At 38.6% G+C, this 19,546-nt stretch overlaps 1 protein-coding gene across 1 annotated transcript in view; it reads left to right on the top strand.

The window, feature by feature from the left end:
* The window catches only part of MAN1C1 (mannosidase alpha class 1C member 1), a 378,811-nt gene extending 364,067 nt beyond the window's left edge, over positions 1-14,744 (top strand). Inside the window, exon 13 of the mRNA XM_053705384.1 lies at positions 13,435-14,744. Coding sequence (XP_053561359.1) covers positions 13,435-13,540 — 106 coding nt within the window. The 3' untranslated portion in view covers positions 13,541-14,744. The remainder of the gene's footprint in view (positions 1-13,434) is intronic.
* The last annotated feature ends 4,802 nt before the right edge of the window (positions 14,745-19,546 follow it).

Below are 19,546 nucleotides of genomic sequence, written 5' to 3'. Positions count from 1 at the left end.
CAACTTGTCCTTTGGCTAACTCTGATCATACATGTGTGCACTGACTCCTGCTCATGTTTACAGTACCCTGAGGAACCATTTTGTCTCTCCTCATTTCACTAGCAATGGCAAGCAAACTATTAGAACTGACACAGTAAGATTGCCTGAGGTATTGCCGCCTTTCAATAACTGTCATATTTACCTGGATGGACTCCAGTGATGGTCTCCAATGCACACACATTTAAAATAATTAAAGCTGTTTTACATTAGAGCGATGGGATGGAGCGACGGTGATGTTGAAGACACTGTCAGCAGTATTAAAATGCATTTTTTATTTTTGTTGTGCATTATATACTGAAGCTTTTGGCTAAGTAGACTGTTTTACAGATATTTTTTTTACAATGTCATCCTTAGAAAGATTGCTACATTTTGAAAGCATGCAGATGTATCCATAGAGGTAATGACCATGAGTTTCCACAGGGGGGAGCATTTGCTCCCACCTAAATCTTAATCCCCACCTGGAGTATAAACTGCGGGGGGGAAAAAATAACTGAATTCTGGGATTTTTAGGTCTCGTTTACTCTTAGTATTGTGCCAATACAGTTCTGGGCAATAATTCCCAGCATGCATTGTACAGTGGTAGGGAGTGAGCATACTTGAAGGTAGAAAGTTTTGCATGAAGTCACGCCCCCTCCTCCATGCTGCGTGTGTATGTGTCCCAGGAAGGGAGCATGCTCTGATCTGACACTCTATATAATGTAGAGGGATGCCCTGTGGGTATGGGGATATGAGTCCCTTGTACACAATGGGGAAGGCAGCTGGAGGTTTTGTTTGACCCTTTACACGGGCAGGGGAAAAGCACTGTACCAGTGATCTTAAACTCTGCGCTATCACCATCCTATTGTATTATTTGTATGGTTAGGCCCACTGCACAAGTAGTAGTGTGTGTGTGGTGGGGGGTGTGCCCTGTCCCAGTGATCTTAAACTCTGAACCATGACTTCAAATTCTAAATACATATCTACTCCCACCACCTTTTTAACAACAGCAAAGAATAAGGTTTTTCATTAATGGCAAAGCGCTCTGAGTTAAGATTTTCTGTGTAGAGTCCTCCTACTCACATACTAGAACAGTTTAGCACAAGTAGAGAACATTTTGTACATTTTGCATATCTTAGGTAATGTACAGGCTTTATATGTATATGTTAAGTTATGTTGGTTCTTTTGTGTTTAATTTTTTTTCTTTTTTTTTTTAACTGTATAATGCAACAGATCAAATAAGCAAAACACTAAATAACATAATAAATAAAACTATATGCTCGTTCTATATTCATTTATAAGTTAGGATTCTTGATAAGGACATTCATTTTATTAACCCCCCCCCCCCCCCAAAAAAAAAAAAAAAGTTATGTATAAATGTGTATTAAACTTTAGTTTATATATATATTTGTCTGGACACATTTAACTTTTTTGCCAACCCCAACCCCCAGGAAAATTTGTGCAGACGTCCATGGTAACGACCAGTTAGAAAATGTGTATAATCATTCATGCCGGTATAGTTTTTCTTTTATTTTCAATAGTCTGGTGATTGGTGGATTCATGTAATAAAAGGGTGCTACACTCAAATTATTTGAGGAAACATGGATATACTTTTTTTTTAATAGATTTTTATTGAAAACAATATTATGATAACATAACAATACTCTTTTTTGTACACAATTGGTAACGATAGTGCATATGGTTAAACAGGAAACAAATTACATCAGGGGTAGATCTGTGATCACGGAATGGGAGTCATTTATTACATTAAAGGTCTTTCTAGTGCGTGCATCAGTGGTTATATTGTAATATATTGGTACTCTGAATAGTTTTTTTCATTTTTATAATAGAGGGATATATGGCAAGTGATGCCATATTCAATAACACTGACAGTTAAAGAACACATATCAATACCGAGGTGTACAGGTATATAGTATATGTGGTATATGCGATATATGCGGGCAGATATTGTGTTGTTGTGCTGAATTACACTATGTTCCATAAAGAAAGCGTGTGGTGAGGGGGGAGCGCAGGGAGAAGGGGGGAGGAGAGCGTCAGGGTGGGAAAGGGGTAGGGTACTAATGACGAGGGAAATTCTCTTAAATTGACAAGCGGCACCTCGGGGTATTCACAGTGAGGTGTGCCCTCTGTAGCCGGGGGGGGGGAATCACCAGAAATAGGCTGGTAGTGCTCTAAGGGGGTGGGCCAAATTATGAATTCTGTTTCAAGTAAGTCTCCCAGGGTTCCCATATTAGGCTAGATGTTTCTGACTGGTTTCTCATCCGAAAGACATAGTCTTCCATGGATTTGATATATTGTAAGTAGTCGACTACAGCCTGCCATCTTGGCGGTTGCGTCTTCTTCCAGTTTCTGGCTATCAGCATTTTAAGTGAGGTCAGTAAATAGATATATAAATATCTCCTATGGACAGGCAATTTTTTAATTCCAATATGGAGTAGGGCCAGGCTTGGTTTATCTGGGGCTGGTAGTTCTAAGGCCGTACAAGCCGTGCATAGTTTAGAACAAAGCGGTCGGAGTTTGTCACATGACCACCACACATGGAGCGGAGTGCCTATTGCCCCACAGTCTCTCCAACACATAGGTGAATGCCCAGGGTACAGAGTTTGCAGCTTAGTCAGTACAAGGTGCCATCTAGTAGTAATTTTGAAATAGAGTTCATACATTGTCACACAGTGTAGTGCAGATTTGGTCATTGTTATAGCCTTAGACCAGTCAAGTGTCGTGTAGGTTTGTCGCAGTTCATTTTCCCAGGAGATCATGTGCCTTGTTTTTACAAGGGTGGGAGGTCCTAGAAGGGATTTGTAATGAGTGGTAAGGGGCTTATACAGTTGCAGGCCCGCCTTCCATCTAATCTTCCAGATGGTGGGTGTCCTGATCTTATCAGTCAGGAATCCCCACGCTTTCATAAGGGATCGGAGTCTCATATAGTCAAACTCCAAGTGGCAAGGTAGGGCAAACCTTGTGATCATGTCTCGGGGCAAAAGGAGGTTATCATTAAGGTAGAAGTCCCCCAAAGACGTAACCTCTAGTTTCTTCCAGTTAGTGAGTCTTACATTGGGGAGTCCCTGTAAGAGGGCAATAACGGGATGGATTGGCGAAGGGTGTGGGGCTATCAACAGATTGTGTCACAATTGGAACCAAGCCAACTGACAGTCTTTAATCAGATGGTTGGAGATAGTGATCTGTGATGCTAAGTGCGGGGGAACCCACAGCAGATCTGAAAGATCTATATATGCCAGTAGGGATGCTTGTTCCATTCCCTCCACCTCGTGGGCGGGAGGTCTTTTCCCCAGGCTGAGACATGAGAGATCATTGCCGCTTGGTGGTATAGTTGAACATTAGGTAGGCCTAGCCCTTCCCGTTCAACCGGAGCCTGAAGGGTAAACTAACACTTATTAAACAGCACTAACTACCAAACAGGGCAATACAAGTAAACTAACACTTATTAAACAGCGCTAACTAACTTTTCTACAGATTTCTGGAGCCTGAAGGGTGGTTGCCGCCACTCTAGGTTTCTTATTGTCCCAGACATATGAGTTGAAAAGTGCTTGGAAACTTCTCAGTATCCTCACCGGGACTGAAATAGGAATACACCTCATGATATAAGTCAGCTTGGGGAGGATCATCATCTTCAGAGCAGCAATCCTGCCCATCCATGATATCTCCTCATATTTCCTTGATTTCAGCTGGGCATCAATTCCCTTTAGGAGAGTAGTATAATTTTCTTGTACTACTATACCTCTATCATGTGACAAAAAGACACCTAGGTGTCGTATCCCATTCGATGACCACTTAAACGTATAAAGCCTCTTAAGGCTTTTCTGTTCCATCGCGTCCAAGTGTATCATATAGGCCTCCATTTTAGTCACATTGATTTTATAGTTCGAGATTCTGCTAAAAGAGTCAATGGTCTCCAGCAAGGGAGGGAGTGACAAGACAGGATTTGTAAGAAAAAGGGTGAGATCATCGGCAAAGAGCGCCAGCTTCTGGAGTGTATCGTGAATCTGGAGGCCTTGGATCATGGTGTTTTTCCTAATTGCTTCTGCAAGCGGCTCCATAGCCAGCGCGAAGAGGAGCGGGGACAGGGGACACCCCTGTCTGGTCCCATTTCTGATATTGATTTTAGGAGAACAGAAGCCCAGACCCTTAACCACAGCCGTCGGGGAAGCATAAAGTGCAGCAACAGCTGTGCAAAAAGACTGGGGGATCCCAAAGTGCTCCAAGATACCGAACAGATAGTCCCATCCCACCCTGTCGAATGCCTTTTCTGCATCCATAGGGTGAGGAGGGGTAGTCCCATGTCGGCCGCTTCCATAAAGATATTCAGTAGCCTGCGGGTATTATCCGTGCCTTGCCTACCTTGCACAAATCCCACCTGATCCAAATGGATCAGCGAGGGCAAGTGTCGTCCAAGTCTGGTCACCAGGACCTTAGCATAGACCTTCACGTCTACATTGATAAGAGAGATAGGCCGATAGTTTCCACATAATGCTGGATCTTTCCCATCTTTAGGGATAGTCAAGATACTTGCCTCTAAGAACTCCGGAAGAAAAGCCCTGGCACTCGCCACCTCATCATAGAATCGAAGTAGTAAAGGTGATAGTGTCTGGGCAAAGGTGCGGAAAAATAAGCCTGTGAAGCCGTCTGGGCCCGGTGCCTTATGAGGTTTCAAAGTTAGGATAGCTGCCTTAATCTCATCTAAGGTGAAGGGACCAGTCAGATCGTCTATAGAGTCATTGTCCAAGGAGGGAAGATCTAACTTCACCAAGAACTGTTGGATCGCCTCTCTACGTGAGCCTACTTCAAGGTAGGTGCTGTCTAGATTGTATAGGGAGGTATAGTATTCGGCGAATGCCTTCCCTATGTCTTTAGGCGAGTGAACTACTGCTCCGCCTGCTGTTTTGATTGTAGGGATTCTGGCTTGGACCGCACGGTTCCTAAGCTTACGGGCGAGTAGCCTATCAGCTTTGTTTCCCTTATAGTAGTATAATTGTTTAAGCCTAAATAGGTTAGCCTGAACTTGAAGCTGTTCTCTCTCATGGATATACTTTTATGACACATTGTAGAGTATTCAATACCTTGTTGCTGTTGGCTTATTAAATAAATAATTAGGGTAGAAGACAAGGAAGCTGATTGGTCCTTTTTATCCATACCAGTTTAAATTTGCCTTCTTGTTGAGGGCATCCAAGTAAATAATTGGTGGAAAGTTAGGAGTTTCACTGCCTCTTGCAAGGACTGGAGATGCAACCAATTTCAAGGAATTAGCTCCCTTGTCTCACATGTTAGGTGAGTGATAGTAGCACACCATCCAGATTACCAACATCTCTTCTGTAAATCTGCAGTTTTTGCTAGGTTTTAGCTTTGTGCTGTAATTCCCAAACTATCCATAGAGTTGCTTGAATTTGTTAAGGTTTCTCAGTCACATTGCTCTGAGCTCATTTGAGTTAGCTATGCTGTGGGTGTGATTATGATTTTTGTGGTATTACATGTATGCTGTCCCCATACCTGCATTTGGAACATTATTTTACCTTTATCTGTATGCCCATGAATAACCCTACTGTTCTTGCTTTGGTTCAGGTCTGAATACCCATATATGACTATGCCTGCCCTAGTGTTTTTATCAGCAGCTGCTAAAGTTTAACCTCTCACTGCCTAAATGTTTATTTATGACCCTGCTGTCCTTACAGACTATGTAATTGTAACTGCTACAGTTTAATATCTTCCTGTCTGAATACATGTGTAGCATCTTGATAAAAATGAGCTCTTAGCTATCTGCAACATTTTTCTACAGCCTTGCTGTAACGCTTGTTCCATCTACCTTATTTGCCATATACTGGACTGAACTTGTGCAACCAGATTGCTCCAGCATGGCAGTACCTCTTGTTTGTGCTATCTGTTTTGCTTTATACTTGAATGAGCTTGTGTTACAAGATAACAAGCCTACCAGTAACTCTTGTTCCAGGTACTCTATCTTCTATTCACTTGACTGCTGCTTCAACTGCCATTTGTACTTCAGCCAGTTAATATCCAGTCTCCAGCTGACATTTCTTTTGTATTAAGTGTTTTCTGTATTATAATGCGTTCATTGCTACTATGTTTACTTTACATTTGGGTCTAGCCTCCTTTACTATTTGATCAGTGGGTCCAGAGCCAAGATTATATAATTGCATAGTTGAAAATGTGAGTCTTATTTATTATTGTCTGTACATGAATACAACATGTTCTTTTAGATTGTGAGAGATGTAGGACAAATTAACAGAACCACCTACTACTATAGATTTTATATAATGATTTTAATAGATACTTAAAATATTTGGTTAAAGAGATTAGAAAAGGGACACAAGCATATTGAGATTGTAATATGAAATTTTTAATTATGATTAGTATTTATCAAAAAAACTTTTAAGTGTACTTGAATTATTTATTTTCACCTCTTTTTCTGTAAATTGAACTCTGAAAACTAAAGGGCCAGTGAATACAGAAGATTTGCATTTTCTGAATTTTAAATGAGTTGCAGATTTTTTTCTGACACATTTCAGAAGTTATGTCTATTTCCACTCCCCCTGTTTTAAGTAACAGCCATCAGCCAATCACAAATTCATATACGTATATGCTGTGATGTCTTGCACATGCTCAGTAGGAGCTGGTGACTCAAAAAGTGTAAATATAAAAAGACTGTGCACATTTTGCTAATGGAAGTAAATTGGAAAGTTGTTTAAAATTACATTCTCTATCTGAATCATAAAAGTTTAATTTTGACTTGAGTGTCCTTTTAAATGTTTTCCAATTGGAATTGCATACTGCATTTCCATTGCATCTGTCTGGTAAATTGGTCAAATTATTTTATTTTACAATTTATTTATTTTGTTTTGTTATATGAAAATGTTATAGGATATTATTGATATTGTTAGTAGTAAAACGGGAGGCTGCAAAAAGGAAAAAAATATATTCCTGAGATTGCTTTAAATAAAAGTAGGCTGTAGATAGTTTTAAAGGGACAGTCAAGTCCAAAAAAAACTTTCAAGTTTCAAATAGGGCATGCCATTTTAAACAACTTTCCAATTTACTTTTCTTTCATGTAATTAGCAAGAGTCCATGAGCTAGTGACGTATGGGATATACATTCCTACCAGGAGGGGCAAAGTTTCCCAAACCTCAAAATGCCTATAAATACACCCCTCACCACACCCACAATTCAGTTTTACAAACTTTGCCTCCGATGGAGGTGGTGAAGTAAGTTTGTGCTAGATTCTACGTTGATATGCGCTCCGCAGCAAGTTGGAGCCCGGTTTTCCTCTCAGCGTGCAGTGAATGTCAGAGGGATGTGAAGAGAGTATTGCCTATTTGAATGCAGTGATCTCCTTCTAAGGGGTCTATTTCATAGGTTCTCTGTTATCGGTCGTAGAGATTCATCTCTTACCTCCCTTTTCAGATCGACGATATACTCTTATATATACCATTACCTCTGCTGATTCTCGTTTCAGTACTGGTTTGGCTATCTGCTATATGTAGATGAGTGTCCTGGGGTAAGTAAGTCTTATTTTCTGTGACACTCCTAGCTATGGTTGGGCACTTTGTTTATAAAGTTCTAAATATATGTATTCAAACATTTATTTGCCTTGACTCAGAATGTTCAACTTTCCTTATTTTCAGACAGTCAGTTTCATATTTGGGATAATGCATTTTAAATTAACATTTTTCTTACCTTAAAATTTGACTTTTTCCCTGTGGGCTGTTAGGCTCGCGGGGGCTGAAAATGCTTCATTTTATTGCGTCATTCTTGGCGCGGACTTTTTTGGCGCAAAAATTCTATTTCCGTTTCCGGCGTCATACGTGTCGCCGGAAGTTGCGTCATTTTTTGACGTTATTTTGCGCCAAAAATGTCGGCGTTCCGGATGTGGCGTCATTTTTGGCGCCAAAAAGCATTTAGGCGCCAAATAATGTGGGCGTCTTATTTGGCGCGAAAAAATATGGGCGTCACTTTTGTCTCCACATTATTTAAGTCTCATTTTTTATTGCTTCTGGTTGCTAGAAGCTTGTTCTTTGGCATTTTTTCCCATTCCTGAAACTGTCATTTAAGGAATTTGATCAATTTTGCTTTATATATATGTTGTTTTTTCTCTTACATATTGCAAGATGTCTCACGTTGCATCTGAGTCAGAAGATACTACAGGAAAATCGCTGTCAAGTGCTGAATCTACCAAAGCTAAGTGTATCTGCTGTAAACTTTTGGTAGCTATTCCTCCAGCTGTTGTTTGTATTGATTGTCATGACAAACTTGTTAAAGCAGATAATATTTCCTTTAGTAAAGTACCATTGCCTGTTGCAGTTCCTTCAACATCTAAGGTGCAGAATGTTCCTGATAATATAAGAGATTTTGTTTCTGAATCCATAAAGAAGGCTATGTCTGTTATTTCTCCTAGTAAACGTAAAAAATCTTTTAAAACTTCTCTCCCTACAGATGAATTTTTAAATGAACATCATCATTCTGATTCTGATGATTCCTCTGGTTCAGAGGATTCTGTCTCAGAGGTTGATGCTGATAAATCTTCATATTTATTTAAAATGGAATTTATTCGTTCTTTACTTAAAGAAGTACTAATTGCTTTAGAAATAGAGAATTCTGGTCCTCTTGATACTAATTCTAAACGTTTAGATAAGGTATTTAAAGCTCCTGTGGTTATTCCAGAAGTTTTTCCTGTTCCTAATGCTATTTCTGCAGTAATTTCCAAAGAATGGGATAATTTGGGTAATTCATTTACTCCTTCTAAACGTTTTAAGCAATTATATCCTGTGCCGTCTGACAGATTAGAATTTTGGGACAAGATCCCTAAAGTTGATGGGGCTATTTCTACCCTTGCTAAACGTACTACTATTCCTACGTCAGATGGTACTTCGTTTAAGGATCCTCTAGATAGGAAAATTGAGTCCTTTCTAAGAAAAGCTTATCTGTGTTCAGGTAATCTTCTTAGACCTGCTATATCTTTGGCTGATGTTGCTGCAGCTTCAACTTTTTGGTTGGAAACTTTAGCGCAACAAGTAACACATCGTGATTCTCATGATATTATTATTCTTCTTCAGCATGCTAATAATTTTATCTGTGATGCCATTTTTGATATTATCAGAGTTGATGTCAGGTTTATGTCTCTAGCTATTTTAGCTAGAAGAGCTTTATGGCTTAAAACTTGGAATGCTGATATGGCTTCTAAATCAACTTTACTTTCCATTTCTTTCCAGGGTAACAAATTATTTGGTTCTCAGTTGGATTCCATTATTTCAACTGTTACTGGTGGGAAAGGAACTTTTTTACCACAGGATAAAAAATCTAAAGGTAAAAACAGGGCTAATAATCGTTTTCGTTCCTTTCGTTTCAACAAAGAACAAAAGCCTGATCCTTCATCCTCAGGAGCAGTTTCAGTTTGGAGACCATCTCCAGTCTGGAATAAATCCAAGCCAGCTAGAAAGGCAAAGCCTGCTTCTAAGTCCACATGAAGGTGCGGCCCTCATTCCAGCTCAGCTGGTAGGGGGCAGGTTACGTTTTTTCAAGGAAATTTGGATCAATTCTGTTCACAATCTTTGGATTCAGAGCATTGTTTCAGAAGGGTACAGAATTGGTTTCAAGTTGAGACCTCCTGCAAAGAGATTTTTTCTTTCCCGTGTCCCAGTAAATCCAGTAAAAGCTCAAGCATTTCTGAAATGTGTTTCAGATCTAGAGTTGACTGGAGTAATTATGCCAGTTCCAGTTCCGGAACAGGGGATGGGGTTTTATTCAAATCTCTTCATTGTACCAAAGAAGGAGAATTCTTTCAGACCAGTTCTGGATCTAAAAATATTGAATCGTTATGTAAGGATACCAACATTCAAGATGGTAACTGTAAGGACTATCTTACCTTTTGTTCAGCAAGGGAATTATATGTCCACAATAGATTTACAGGATGCATATCTGCATATTCCGATTCATCCAGATCATTATCAGTTCCTGAGATTCTCGTTTCTGGACAAGCATTACCAGTTTGTGGCTCTGCCGTTTGGCCTAGCTACAGCTCCAAGAATTTTTACAAAGGTTCTCGGTGCCCTGCTGTCTGTAATCAGAGAACAGGGTATTGTGGTATTTCCTTATTTGGACGATATCTTGGTACTTGCTCAGTCTTTACATTTAGCAGAATCTCATACGAATCGACTTGTGTTGTTTCTTCAAGATCATGGTTGGAGGATCAATTTACCAAAAAGTTCTTTGATTCCTCAGACAAGGGTAACCTTTCTGGGTTTCCAGATGGATTCAGTGTCCATGACTCTGTCTTTAACAGACAAGAGATGTCTAAAGTTGATTACAGCTTGTCGAAACCTTCAGTCACAATCATTCCCTTCGGTAGCCTTATGCATGGAAATTCTAGGTCTTATGACTGCTGCATCGGACGCGATCCCCTTTGCTCGTTTTCACATGCGACCTCTTCAGCTCTGTATGCTGAAGCAATGGTGCAAGGATTACTCGAAGATATCTCAATTAATATCTTTAAAACCGATTGTTCGACACTCTCTAACATGGTGGACAGATCACCATCGTTTAATTCAGGGGGCTTCTTTTGTGCTTCCGACCTGGACTGTAATTTCAACAGATGCAAGTCTCACAGGTTGGGGAGCTGTGTGGGGATCTCTGACGGCACAAGGAGTTTGGGAATCTCAGGAGGTGAGATTACCGATCAATATTTTGGAACTCCGTGCAATTTTCAGAGCTCTTCAGTTTTGGCCTCTTCTGAAGAGAGAATCGTTCATTTGTTTTCAGACAGACAATGTCACAACTGTGGCATACATCAATCATCAAGGAGGGACTCACAGTCCTCTGGCTATGAAAGAAGTATCTCGAATTTTGGTTTGGGCGGAATCCAGCTCCTGTCTAATCTCTGCGGTTCATATCCCAGGTGTAGACAATTGGGAAGCGGATTATCTCAGTCGCCAAACGTTGCATCCGGGCGAATGGTCTCTTCACCCAGAGGTATTTCTTCAGATTGTTCAAATGTGGGAACTTCCAGAAATAGATCTGATGGCGTCCCATCTAAACAAGAAACTTCCCAGGTATCTGTCCAGATCCCGGGATCCTCAGGCGGAGGCAGTGGATGCATTATCACTTCCTTGGAAGTATCATCCTGCCTATATCTTTCCGCCTCTAGTTCTTCTTCCAAGAGTAATCTCCAAGATTCTGAAGGAATGCTCGTTTGTTCTGCTGGTAGCTCCGGCATGGCCTCACAGGTTTTGGTATGCGGATCTTGTCCGGATGGCCTCTTGCCAACCGTGGACTCTTCCGTTAAGACCAGACCTTCTGTCACAAGGTCCTTTTTTCCATCAGGATCTCAAATCCTTAAATTTAAAGGTATGGAGATTGAACGCTTGATTCTTGGTCAAAGAGGTTTCTCTGACTCTGTGATTAATACTATGTTACAGGCTCGTAAATCTGTATCTCGAGAGATATATTATAGAGTCTGGAAGACTTATATTTCTTGGTGTCTTTCTCATCATTTTTCCTGGCATTCTTTTAGAATACCGAGAATTTTACAGTTCCTTCAGGATGGTTTAGATAAGGGTTTGTCCGCAAGTTCTTTGAAAGGACAAATCTCTGCTCTTTCTGTTCTTTTTCACAGAAAGATTGCTCTTCTTCCTGATATTCATTGTTTTGTACAAGCTTTGGTTCGTATAAAACCTGTCATTAAGTCAATTTCTCCTCCTTGGAGTTTGAATTTGGTTCTGGGAGCTCTTCAAGCTCCTCCGTTTGAACCTATGCATTCATTGGACATTAAATTACTTTCTTGGAAAGTTTTGTTCCTTTTGGCCATCTCTTCTGCCAGAAGAGTTTCTGAATTATCTGCTCTTTCTTGTGAGTCTCCTTTTCTGATTTTTCATCAGGATAAGGCGGTGTTGCGAACTTCTTTTGAATTTTTACCTAAAGTTGTGAATTCCAACAACATTAGTAGAGAAATTGTGGTTCCTTCATTATGTCCTAATCCTAAGAATTCTAAGGAGAAATCGTTGCATTCTTTGGATGTTGTTAGAGCTTTGAAATATTATGTTGAAGCTACGAAATCTTTTCGTAAGACTTCTAGTCTATTTGTTATCTTTTCCAGTTCTAGAAAAGGCCAGAAAGCTTCTGCCATTTCTTTGGCATCTTGGTTGAAATCTTTAATTCATCTTGCCTATGTTGAGTCGGGTAAAACTCCGCCTCAGAGAATTACAGCTCATTCTACTAGGTCAGTTTCTACTTCCTGGGCGTTTAGGAATGAAGCTTCGGTTGACCAGATCTGCAAAGCAGCAAATTGGTCCTCTTTGCATACTTTTACTAAATTCTACCATTTTGATGTATTTTCTTCTTCTGAAGCAGTTTTTGGTAGAAAAGTACTTCAGGCAGCGGTTTCAGTTTGAATCTTCTGCTTATGTTTTTCGTTAAACTTTATTTTGGGTGTGGATTATTTTCAGCAGGTATTGGCTGTCTTTATTTTATCCCTCCCTCTCTAGTGACTCTTGTGTGGAAAGATCCACATCTTGGGTAGTCATTATCCCATACGTCACTAGCTCATGGACTCTTGCTAATTACATGAAAGAAAACATAATTTATGTAAGAACTTACCTGATAAATTCATTTCTTTCATATTAGCAAGAGTCCATGAGGCCCGCCCTTTTTTTGTGGTGGTTATGATTTTGTATAAAGCACAATTATTCCAATTCCTTATTTTATATGCTTTCGCACTTTTTTATCACCCCACTTCTTGGCTATTCGTTAAACTGAATTGTGGGTGTGGTGAGGGGTGTATTTATAGGCATTTTGAGGTTTGGGAAACTTTGCCCCTCCTGGTAGGAATGTATATCCCATACGTCACTAGCTCATGGACTCTTGCTAATATGAAAGAAATGAATTTATCAGGTAAGTTCTTACATAAATTATGTTTTATCACCAATTTTGCTTTGTTCTCTTGGTATTCTTAGTTGAAAGCTAAACCTAGGAGGTTCATATTTCTTAGACCTTGAAGGCCACCTCTAATCTAAATGCATTTTGATAGTTTTTCCCCACTAGAGGGCATTAGTTCACGTGTTTCATATAGATAACATTGAGCTCATGCACATGAATTTACCATGGAGACAGCTCTGATTGGCTAAAATGCAAGTCTGTCAAAAGAACTGAAATAAGGGGGCAGTCTGCTAACCAAAAATGGGTCAGGTCCTTACCTTAGATTCCTGCTTTTTCAAATAAAGATTGTAAGAGAATGAAGAAAAATTCATAATAGGAGTAAATTAGAAAATTGCTTAAAACTGCATGCTCTATAGGAATCATGAAAGAAAAAAAATTGGGTTTAGTATCCCTTTAATTCTGGACAAAAACTCAATTTCACCAACAATATTATGTATTTTACAGATACCTCTACCTGCTGTTTTCAGAAGATGATCTGCTATCATTAGAAGACTGGGTATTTAATACAGAAGCACATCCTCTACCGATAACTCATCAAAGATCTATGTGAAGCACAAAGAAGAAGTGAAAAAAATGTTTAGTTTCTTTTTATCCAAAGCTGACATTTTTATACAAAAAAAAATCTATTTTGTGAGATCATTTCAGATACCAGTAATAAACAAATGAAAGATTATGTAAAAATCATGTAATTTGTGAAATTTAGTAAACAAAAAAAAAAAAAAAAAAAATGGTGGCCTTTTGCAGAAAATTCTGCATTTTCTTTTCTTAAAGAGAAAAACTACACAGGGGACTATGCATAAACCATTCAAGTTGAATAAAAAATGTGCAACTTATTTAGGGTTGCCGCCTATTCTGGAAAAAAAAATGGTTGCAACCCGAAGCCCATTATGCACATGGATTGTATGTGTTAGTCTGCATTTGCTTTCTTATTTTGTTGTAGCAGTGAGGAATATGGGTTAACAGCACATTTCGCCAGCGCTATGTTTTTTCATCAGCCCTATCTTACATACCATATTTATTTTTGCTTTAAATTCTCTATAAAGCCAGTAAATAAGAGCTGTGTTAGAGGGACATAAACCATTTTTTAACCCTTTCCTGATGGGACTTATTTGTATAAACAAATAAGTAAAAATTGAAATTACGTGATCGTTCATGCGATCGGTAATTTCAATGATGGGATCGGGTCAGGGGGGAGTGCCTATGATGCTCGGCACGCCCTCCAGCCCGCAATGCCATTTAGCAAGCAGCTATGGCTTCAGGACAGCCAAACAGCACTAAAGTCCAGCGCAGTTAGGACGGCATGGAACGTCCTAATGGCAGGAAGGGGTTAAATTCCAAATTATGCATAGTAAATAAAAGGGATGATGGTCAAAACTGAAATGTACATTAGTTTATTTCTATTCTAAATATAACATTTTTATAATATGTATTAGCCAAAATGCTTGTGGTAAAACGTAGGACTTTTTCTGCAGTACATGCCACATGCTACACATTTAATCACTGTGCAAGCTAACAGCACAAGCACTTTCATGTAACATGTCAGCCATGATTAATTTGTGTCATGTGAGCTACTACAGCCTCTCTGAGCTGGTGTGGTGCTGGAAGGCTGAGGCATGGAGCAAGCACAACATATGTGCCGCTGAAACAGTAATAACTTTAGCTAGAAGCATTTTTAATTTTTTGGCTAAAAGAAATATGTTGAAAAAATGATTCTATTTAAAATAAAATGAACTCATGCCACTTTTAATTTTGAACATTGTTTTGTTTTTTTTTTTAACCTTTTGAAAATAGTTGATTTTTGAAAACCCACAAAAATAGGGAGGGCATACTCCAGATTTAACAAGTCTAGCCCTGCTACCTTTCACCCAATCATTGTTTAATCAGTATAGTAGTTCATTTTTATCTATCTAGTCTATGCAAAGAATATATGGTTTCAAAAAGGGCACAGACTGCAAAACAATGCAGATTTAGCTAACAAAAGTACAGTTTAATCAGGGCCGGCTCAAGATATTGTGCTGCCTTGGTCCAAGAATGCAATGACGCCCCCCCTACTAGCCTGGCCTCTGACCTTACTAAGCCTATGTGCATGGAACCAATGCTTATGAATAAATGTGGCATGCAGGGAAGAGATGAACTTGCCCCCCATTGAATGTTGTCCCTGACCGGTTTGATGCTGAGAGCCTGTGACTGTCTGGTTCTGACAGTGACTGAATCAGTCACTGAAGTGCTGCCCCTTTTTAGGTGCTGCCTGGGTCCATTGAACCCACTTGGTCCCATGGTTGAGCCGGCCCTGAGTTTAATTGCTTTTAAAACTTTAAATATGTATGCAGATTTGCTATGTAGTGATTAAAGGGACAGAAAACCCCAACTTTTTTCATGATTTGGATAGAACACACAATTTTAAACAACTTTCTAAATTACTTTCATTATAACATTTACTTTATTATCTTATCTGAAGGAACAACATTGCACTACTGGCAGCTAGTTGAATACATCTAGTTAAATCAGCAGCTAGCTCCCACTAGTGTAGGATATGTGCATATTCTTTTTCAACAAGGGATACCAAGAGAGCGAAGTAAATTTGAAAACTAGAAGTGAATTTAAAAGTGTTTTAAAATGACATGCTCTATCTGAATCATGCAAGTTTAATTTTGACTTTCCTATCCCTTTAATGGCTGATAAATACTATGCATAAAAAATAGTTGTATGTCCCTTTAAGTTTTATTTGTTTTACTTACTTTCACTGCATCACTTGCAAATTCCAGGTGACTTCATAAAATTGCCATAATAACTGTATCATGTTCATGTTAGAACATCAGCTTTTTAATACAGCGCCCCTATACAGTTTAATAAAAAATATTTTTTATTTATTTTGTCTCAGTATGAACTATATGTGAATTATTTTTAGCACTATTAATTTAATTTCTGCATGTGTAGAGGCTTGCTTTGTATCATGGTAAATAAGTTACAATAAGATCTCTTTAGACGTTTTGGCATTAAACTACAAATACATGTTATAAACTTTTAAACAACATTTTCTGCATGCACCAAGCTACTCCTTAATATCCTTAAAGCATTGAAAAGAACAATCCTGTTAAAAAGCTCATTTCAGTTTTTCAAAACATTTTTTTTTATCAATAGGGAGAGCCAGCAATGTTAATATATTTCTCCTTATTGTTGCCATTGTCCATTGAAAAGATAGGATTCTGTCTGACTGTTCTAACCTAGCAGGAGATATTGAGAGCGAAGCCCTTATCTCTACCTTTGCTGAATATAAATTACAGTGAGTAAAATGTAAGAGAGAAAATCTCTACCATAACTTTGAGTGAAATAATTTATTGTTTGTGTAGCACATTTTCACATTTAGAGCAGTTCAGTCCTTCTCACACACTGTCAACCGTGCACAGTGGGAAAAACTTGCTAAGAACTCTCTCCACTTCCACTGACTTCTCCAGGTTTCATTTCCATATAATACCTTACAACGGATTCCCTTACAATGCATTCATCTCTCACTTCTTAAATAAGTTGCCTAGAACAACACAACACAGGGCAATAGTGACGTTGGTAAGACCAATTAAGGTGAAGTGGCCTCTTTGTGAATTTTGAATACTGTGTCCATTGTAGCATTGGATTCTGGTAAATATATGCAAAATAGATTTACAAGCTTCTATAATCTGTTTAAAAGGCAATCTTCTTGGTACAATTGCTGTTCTAGGTCAATTTAAACTAAAGTAAGCACTGTTTTAGGAATTTTGTGTGGACAGGTTTCCTAACATGATTGCTTGCTTAATGCAAACTAAGAAAATCTCTCCACCACCAAACTCATTAGTTAATGATGATTGACAGGCGCTGCTCTCATGTAATTGATCTTATGAGTGCAGGGGTAGTGTTTCATAACCAGATAGCTTTTTGTGAGCAGAAGCAAACCGGGTTTTATCTGTAAACATTGCCCTCCTATTGCTAAATAGGGCCCAAATTAGTGCACTCTCTCTTGCATATAAAGTTGAACATATTAGAGATAGATACCCATGCTCCACCCAAATGATGCCCTATGAATATTGAAGTAAATAACTCAACTTTAAAACAATAAAATATAATACACAATTTATTAAACACCCTTCAGCAGTGCAGTGTTACAATGTCATTCATCAGTATCCCCTTTAAATAAAGTGGTTGTTAGAAGATACCAGAATGGGCAGCCATTTTAGACACAGACATATTTTATTTTAATGTATATTTTATGTTTTTTTCAGAGCATTGTGAATGGTTTTATATTATAATGCATTTGTCATAACCCTTTAAATGTTTGTAACAAAAAGCGCCATATATCATAACATACATATCCCATTCTATGCAGAAATTGAAAAAAATAATTAATTTATACTTGATATTTTTTTGTTCCAAAAAAAATGTTAAATATTGTGATAAATGTATTGTTCTTTGATGGAATATATTAAATTTTTTAAATGTGCCATTATTAACTGTTGGTGCTGTGTTTTTTTGTTTTAGTTTTATTTTAGCCTCAATTTATTTAAATTATTAGCACTTACATTAATTTTAAAACCTTTTTATATTTGCTTGTTTTAAACACTTTTGCCATGGTAATTACTGTTTTCGTTTCCTTTAAAAAAACAAAACGTATGCTTACCTGATACATTAATTTATTTAGAGGTGGTGAAGTCCACAAGTCTATTACTTCTAGGATTCAACTCCTGGCCACTAGAAGGAGGTAAAAATTCCCAAAACTCCAAGAGTATTCTATCCCTCCCACCTCACTAATTAGCCTCTTTCATATAGTCAAGTAAGGAGAAGTAGAAAGGCTGGAAAGGTGCAAAACTAGAACTTCTGCCAGAAAAAAATGAAGCCCAGGAAGATAAAAGGTTGCAGTAGTGACCACACGGGAGACCGCTGCTACTACTAAAGCATTATTCGGTAAGGCAGTTCCAATGTGGCCTTTTGGGAACAAGTGGTGGTGATGAACTCACCAGACTGATGTCAAGCCGATAAGCGAGAAGACCATCCTGATCTCTGGAAAGAGCCGCAGAAAAGACAGGAATCTCACAGCCTGTGGGGTGGCCTCAGGGTTGGACTGCAGTGAGGAGCAGGCATCAAGAGGTGGCCATTGTCCACGAGTCACAGAAAGTGCCTGTAAGTGGGAAAACTGACGGATTCCTCTCGCCCACATTTAACTATCCTCCACACAACAATTTTTTTTTCAAAAAAGGGAGGGAAAAAAAGTGTTTCAGTCCAGCTAACCTATTTAATTAAAACCACACTCTCTGGCCAGATCTCTGGTTAATTTTATAAATGTGCCCCAAATTGCCCCAAAATACAGTCTAGCGTATTTTATTAAAAAAATAAAGATAGCGGCATATTTATTTTTTAATACAATTACTGCACTAGGCAGTATTTGGAGTCTAAAGTTGGTGGGAGTGGGGTGTGAAAAGTGCCTTTACAGTGCGATCTATGGGAACTGTGTGTTCCCTGTAAATATATATATATATGCTTATATACATATATATTTATGTATATAAATGTATATAAAATGGGAAGCTCACAAACCAGTAATTTGGGGTGAATTAATAAAATATAAAGCATTCTTAACCAAACAATATAGAACGGCTTATACAGAGACCCTAAACACTATTCGCGACCTTGAACCCAACATAAATTGAACCCCTTAGCTGATACCATCACCTCGAGTTGAGGAATGAAATTAACCATTTACTGTATAAGGAGGCCCAAAAGAAAGCACTTTATCTTAAAAAAAATGTACTTCTCCAACTCTAATAAAATAAGGACTTCGCTAGCTAAGACACTTAAATAGTGGAAAAACAGCTCCTACATACATAAACTTGTTCAGCTTGAAGAACATAACCTGATAGGCAGTGGTCAGATCGTGGACCAATTTAGATCCTTTTACAGCAAGCTATATAACCTTTCTCCACCATCGTTATCAGAACCACAAACAGCTAGTGAACAATATATAACGGAAGCAGGCCTCCCCAAACTACCTACAGAATTATCTGACTCCGTAGATGAATCCATAACCATCCAAGAAACACTTCACTCCTAGCTCCCTGCCTTACGTCACTTTTCCAATCCATTGACGAGAAACAAACTTAGTCCAGACAAATTTTAGAAGCCCACATAACAGTACTTCCAATGGCAGATAAAGACCCAACTAAAGCTGAAAATTACTGACCCATTTCATAACTCAATTCAGATATCAAATTATATGCCAAGATCCTAGCCTTGTGTCTTAATAAAGTACTCCCCCAACTGATCCACATGGATCATTCGGCCTTTATACCCAAAAGAGAGGCAAAAGACAATACGATAAGGGTCATCCATCTCATAGAACATGCCAGCCGATCAAAATAAACTTCGATTTTAATCTCAACAGATGCTGAGAAAGCTTTCGATCGGCTGGACTAGAATTTCCTGAAATGCCTTAGGTATAGGGCCCAAAATGATACTCCAAATCTTCAGCTTTTACACCCGCCCCTCTGCTAGGGTTAAAGTCAATGGTATCCTGTCAGAGAGCTTAAACATC

This window comes from Bombina bombina, chromosome 3 (genome assembly GCF_027579735.1).
Source record: "Bombina bombina isolate aBomBom1 chromosome 3, aBomBom1.pri, whole genome shotgun sequence".
NCBI lineage: Eukaryota > Metazoa > Chordata > Amphibia > Anura > Bombinatoridae > Bombina > Bombina bombina.
This window is presented reverse-complemented; position numbering and strand designations above follow the sequence as displayed.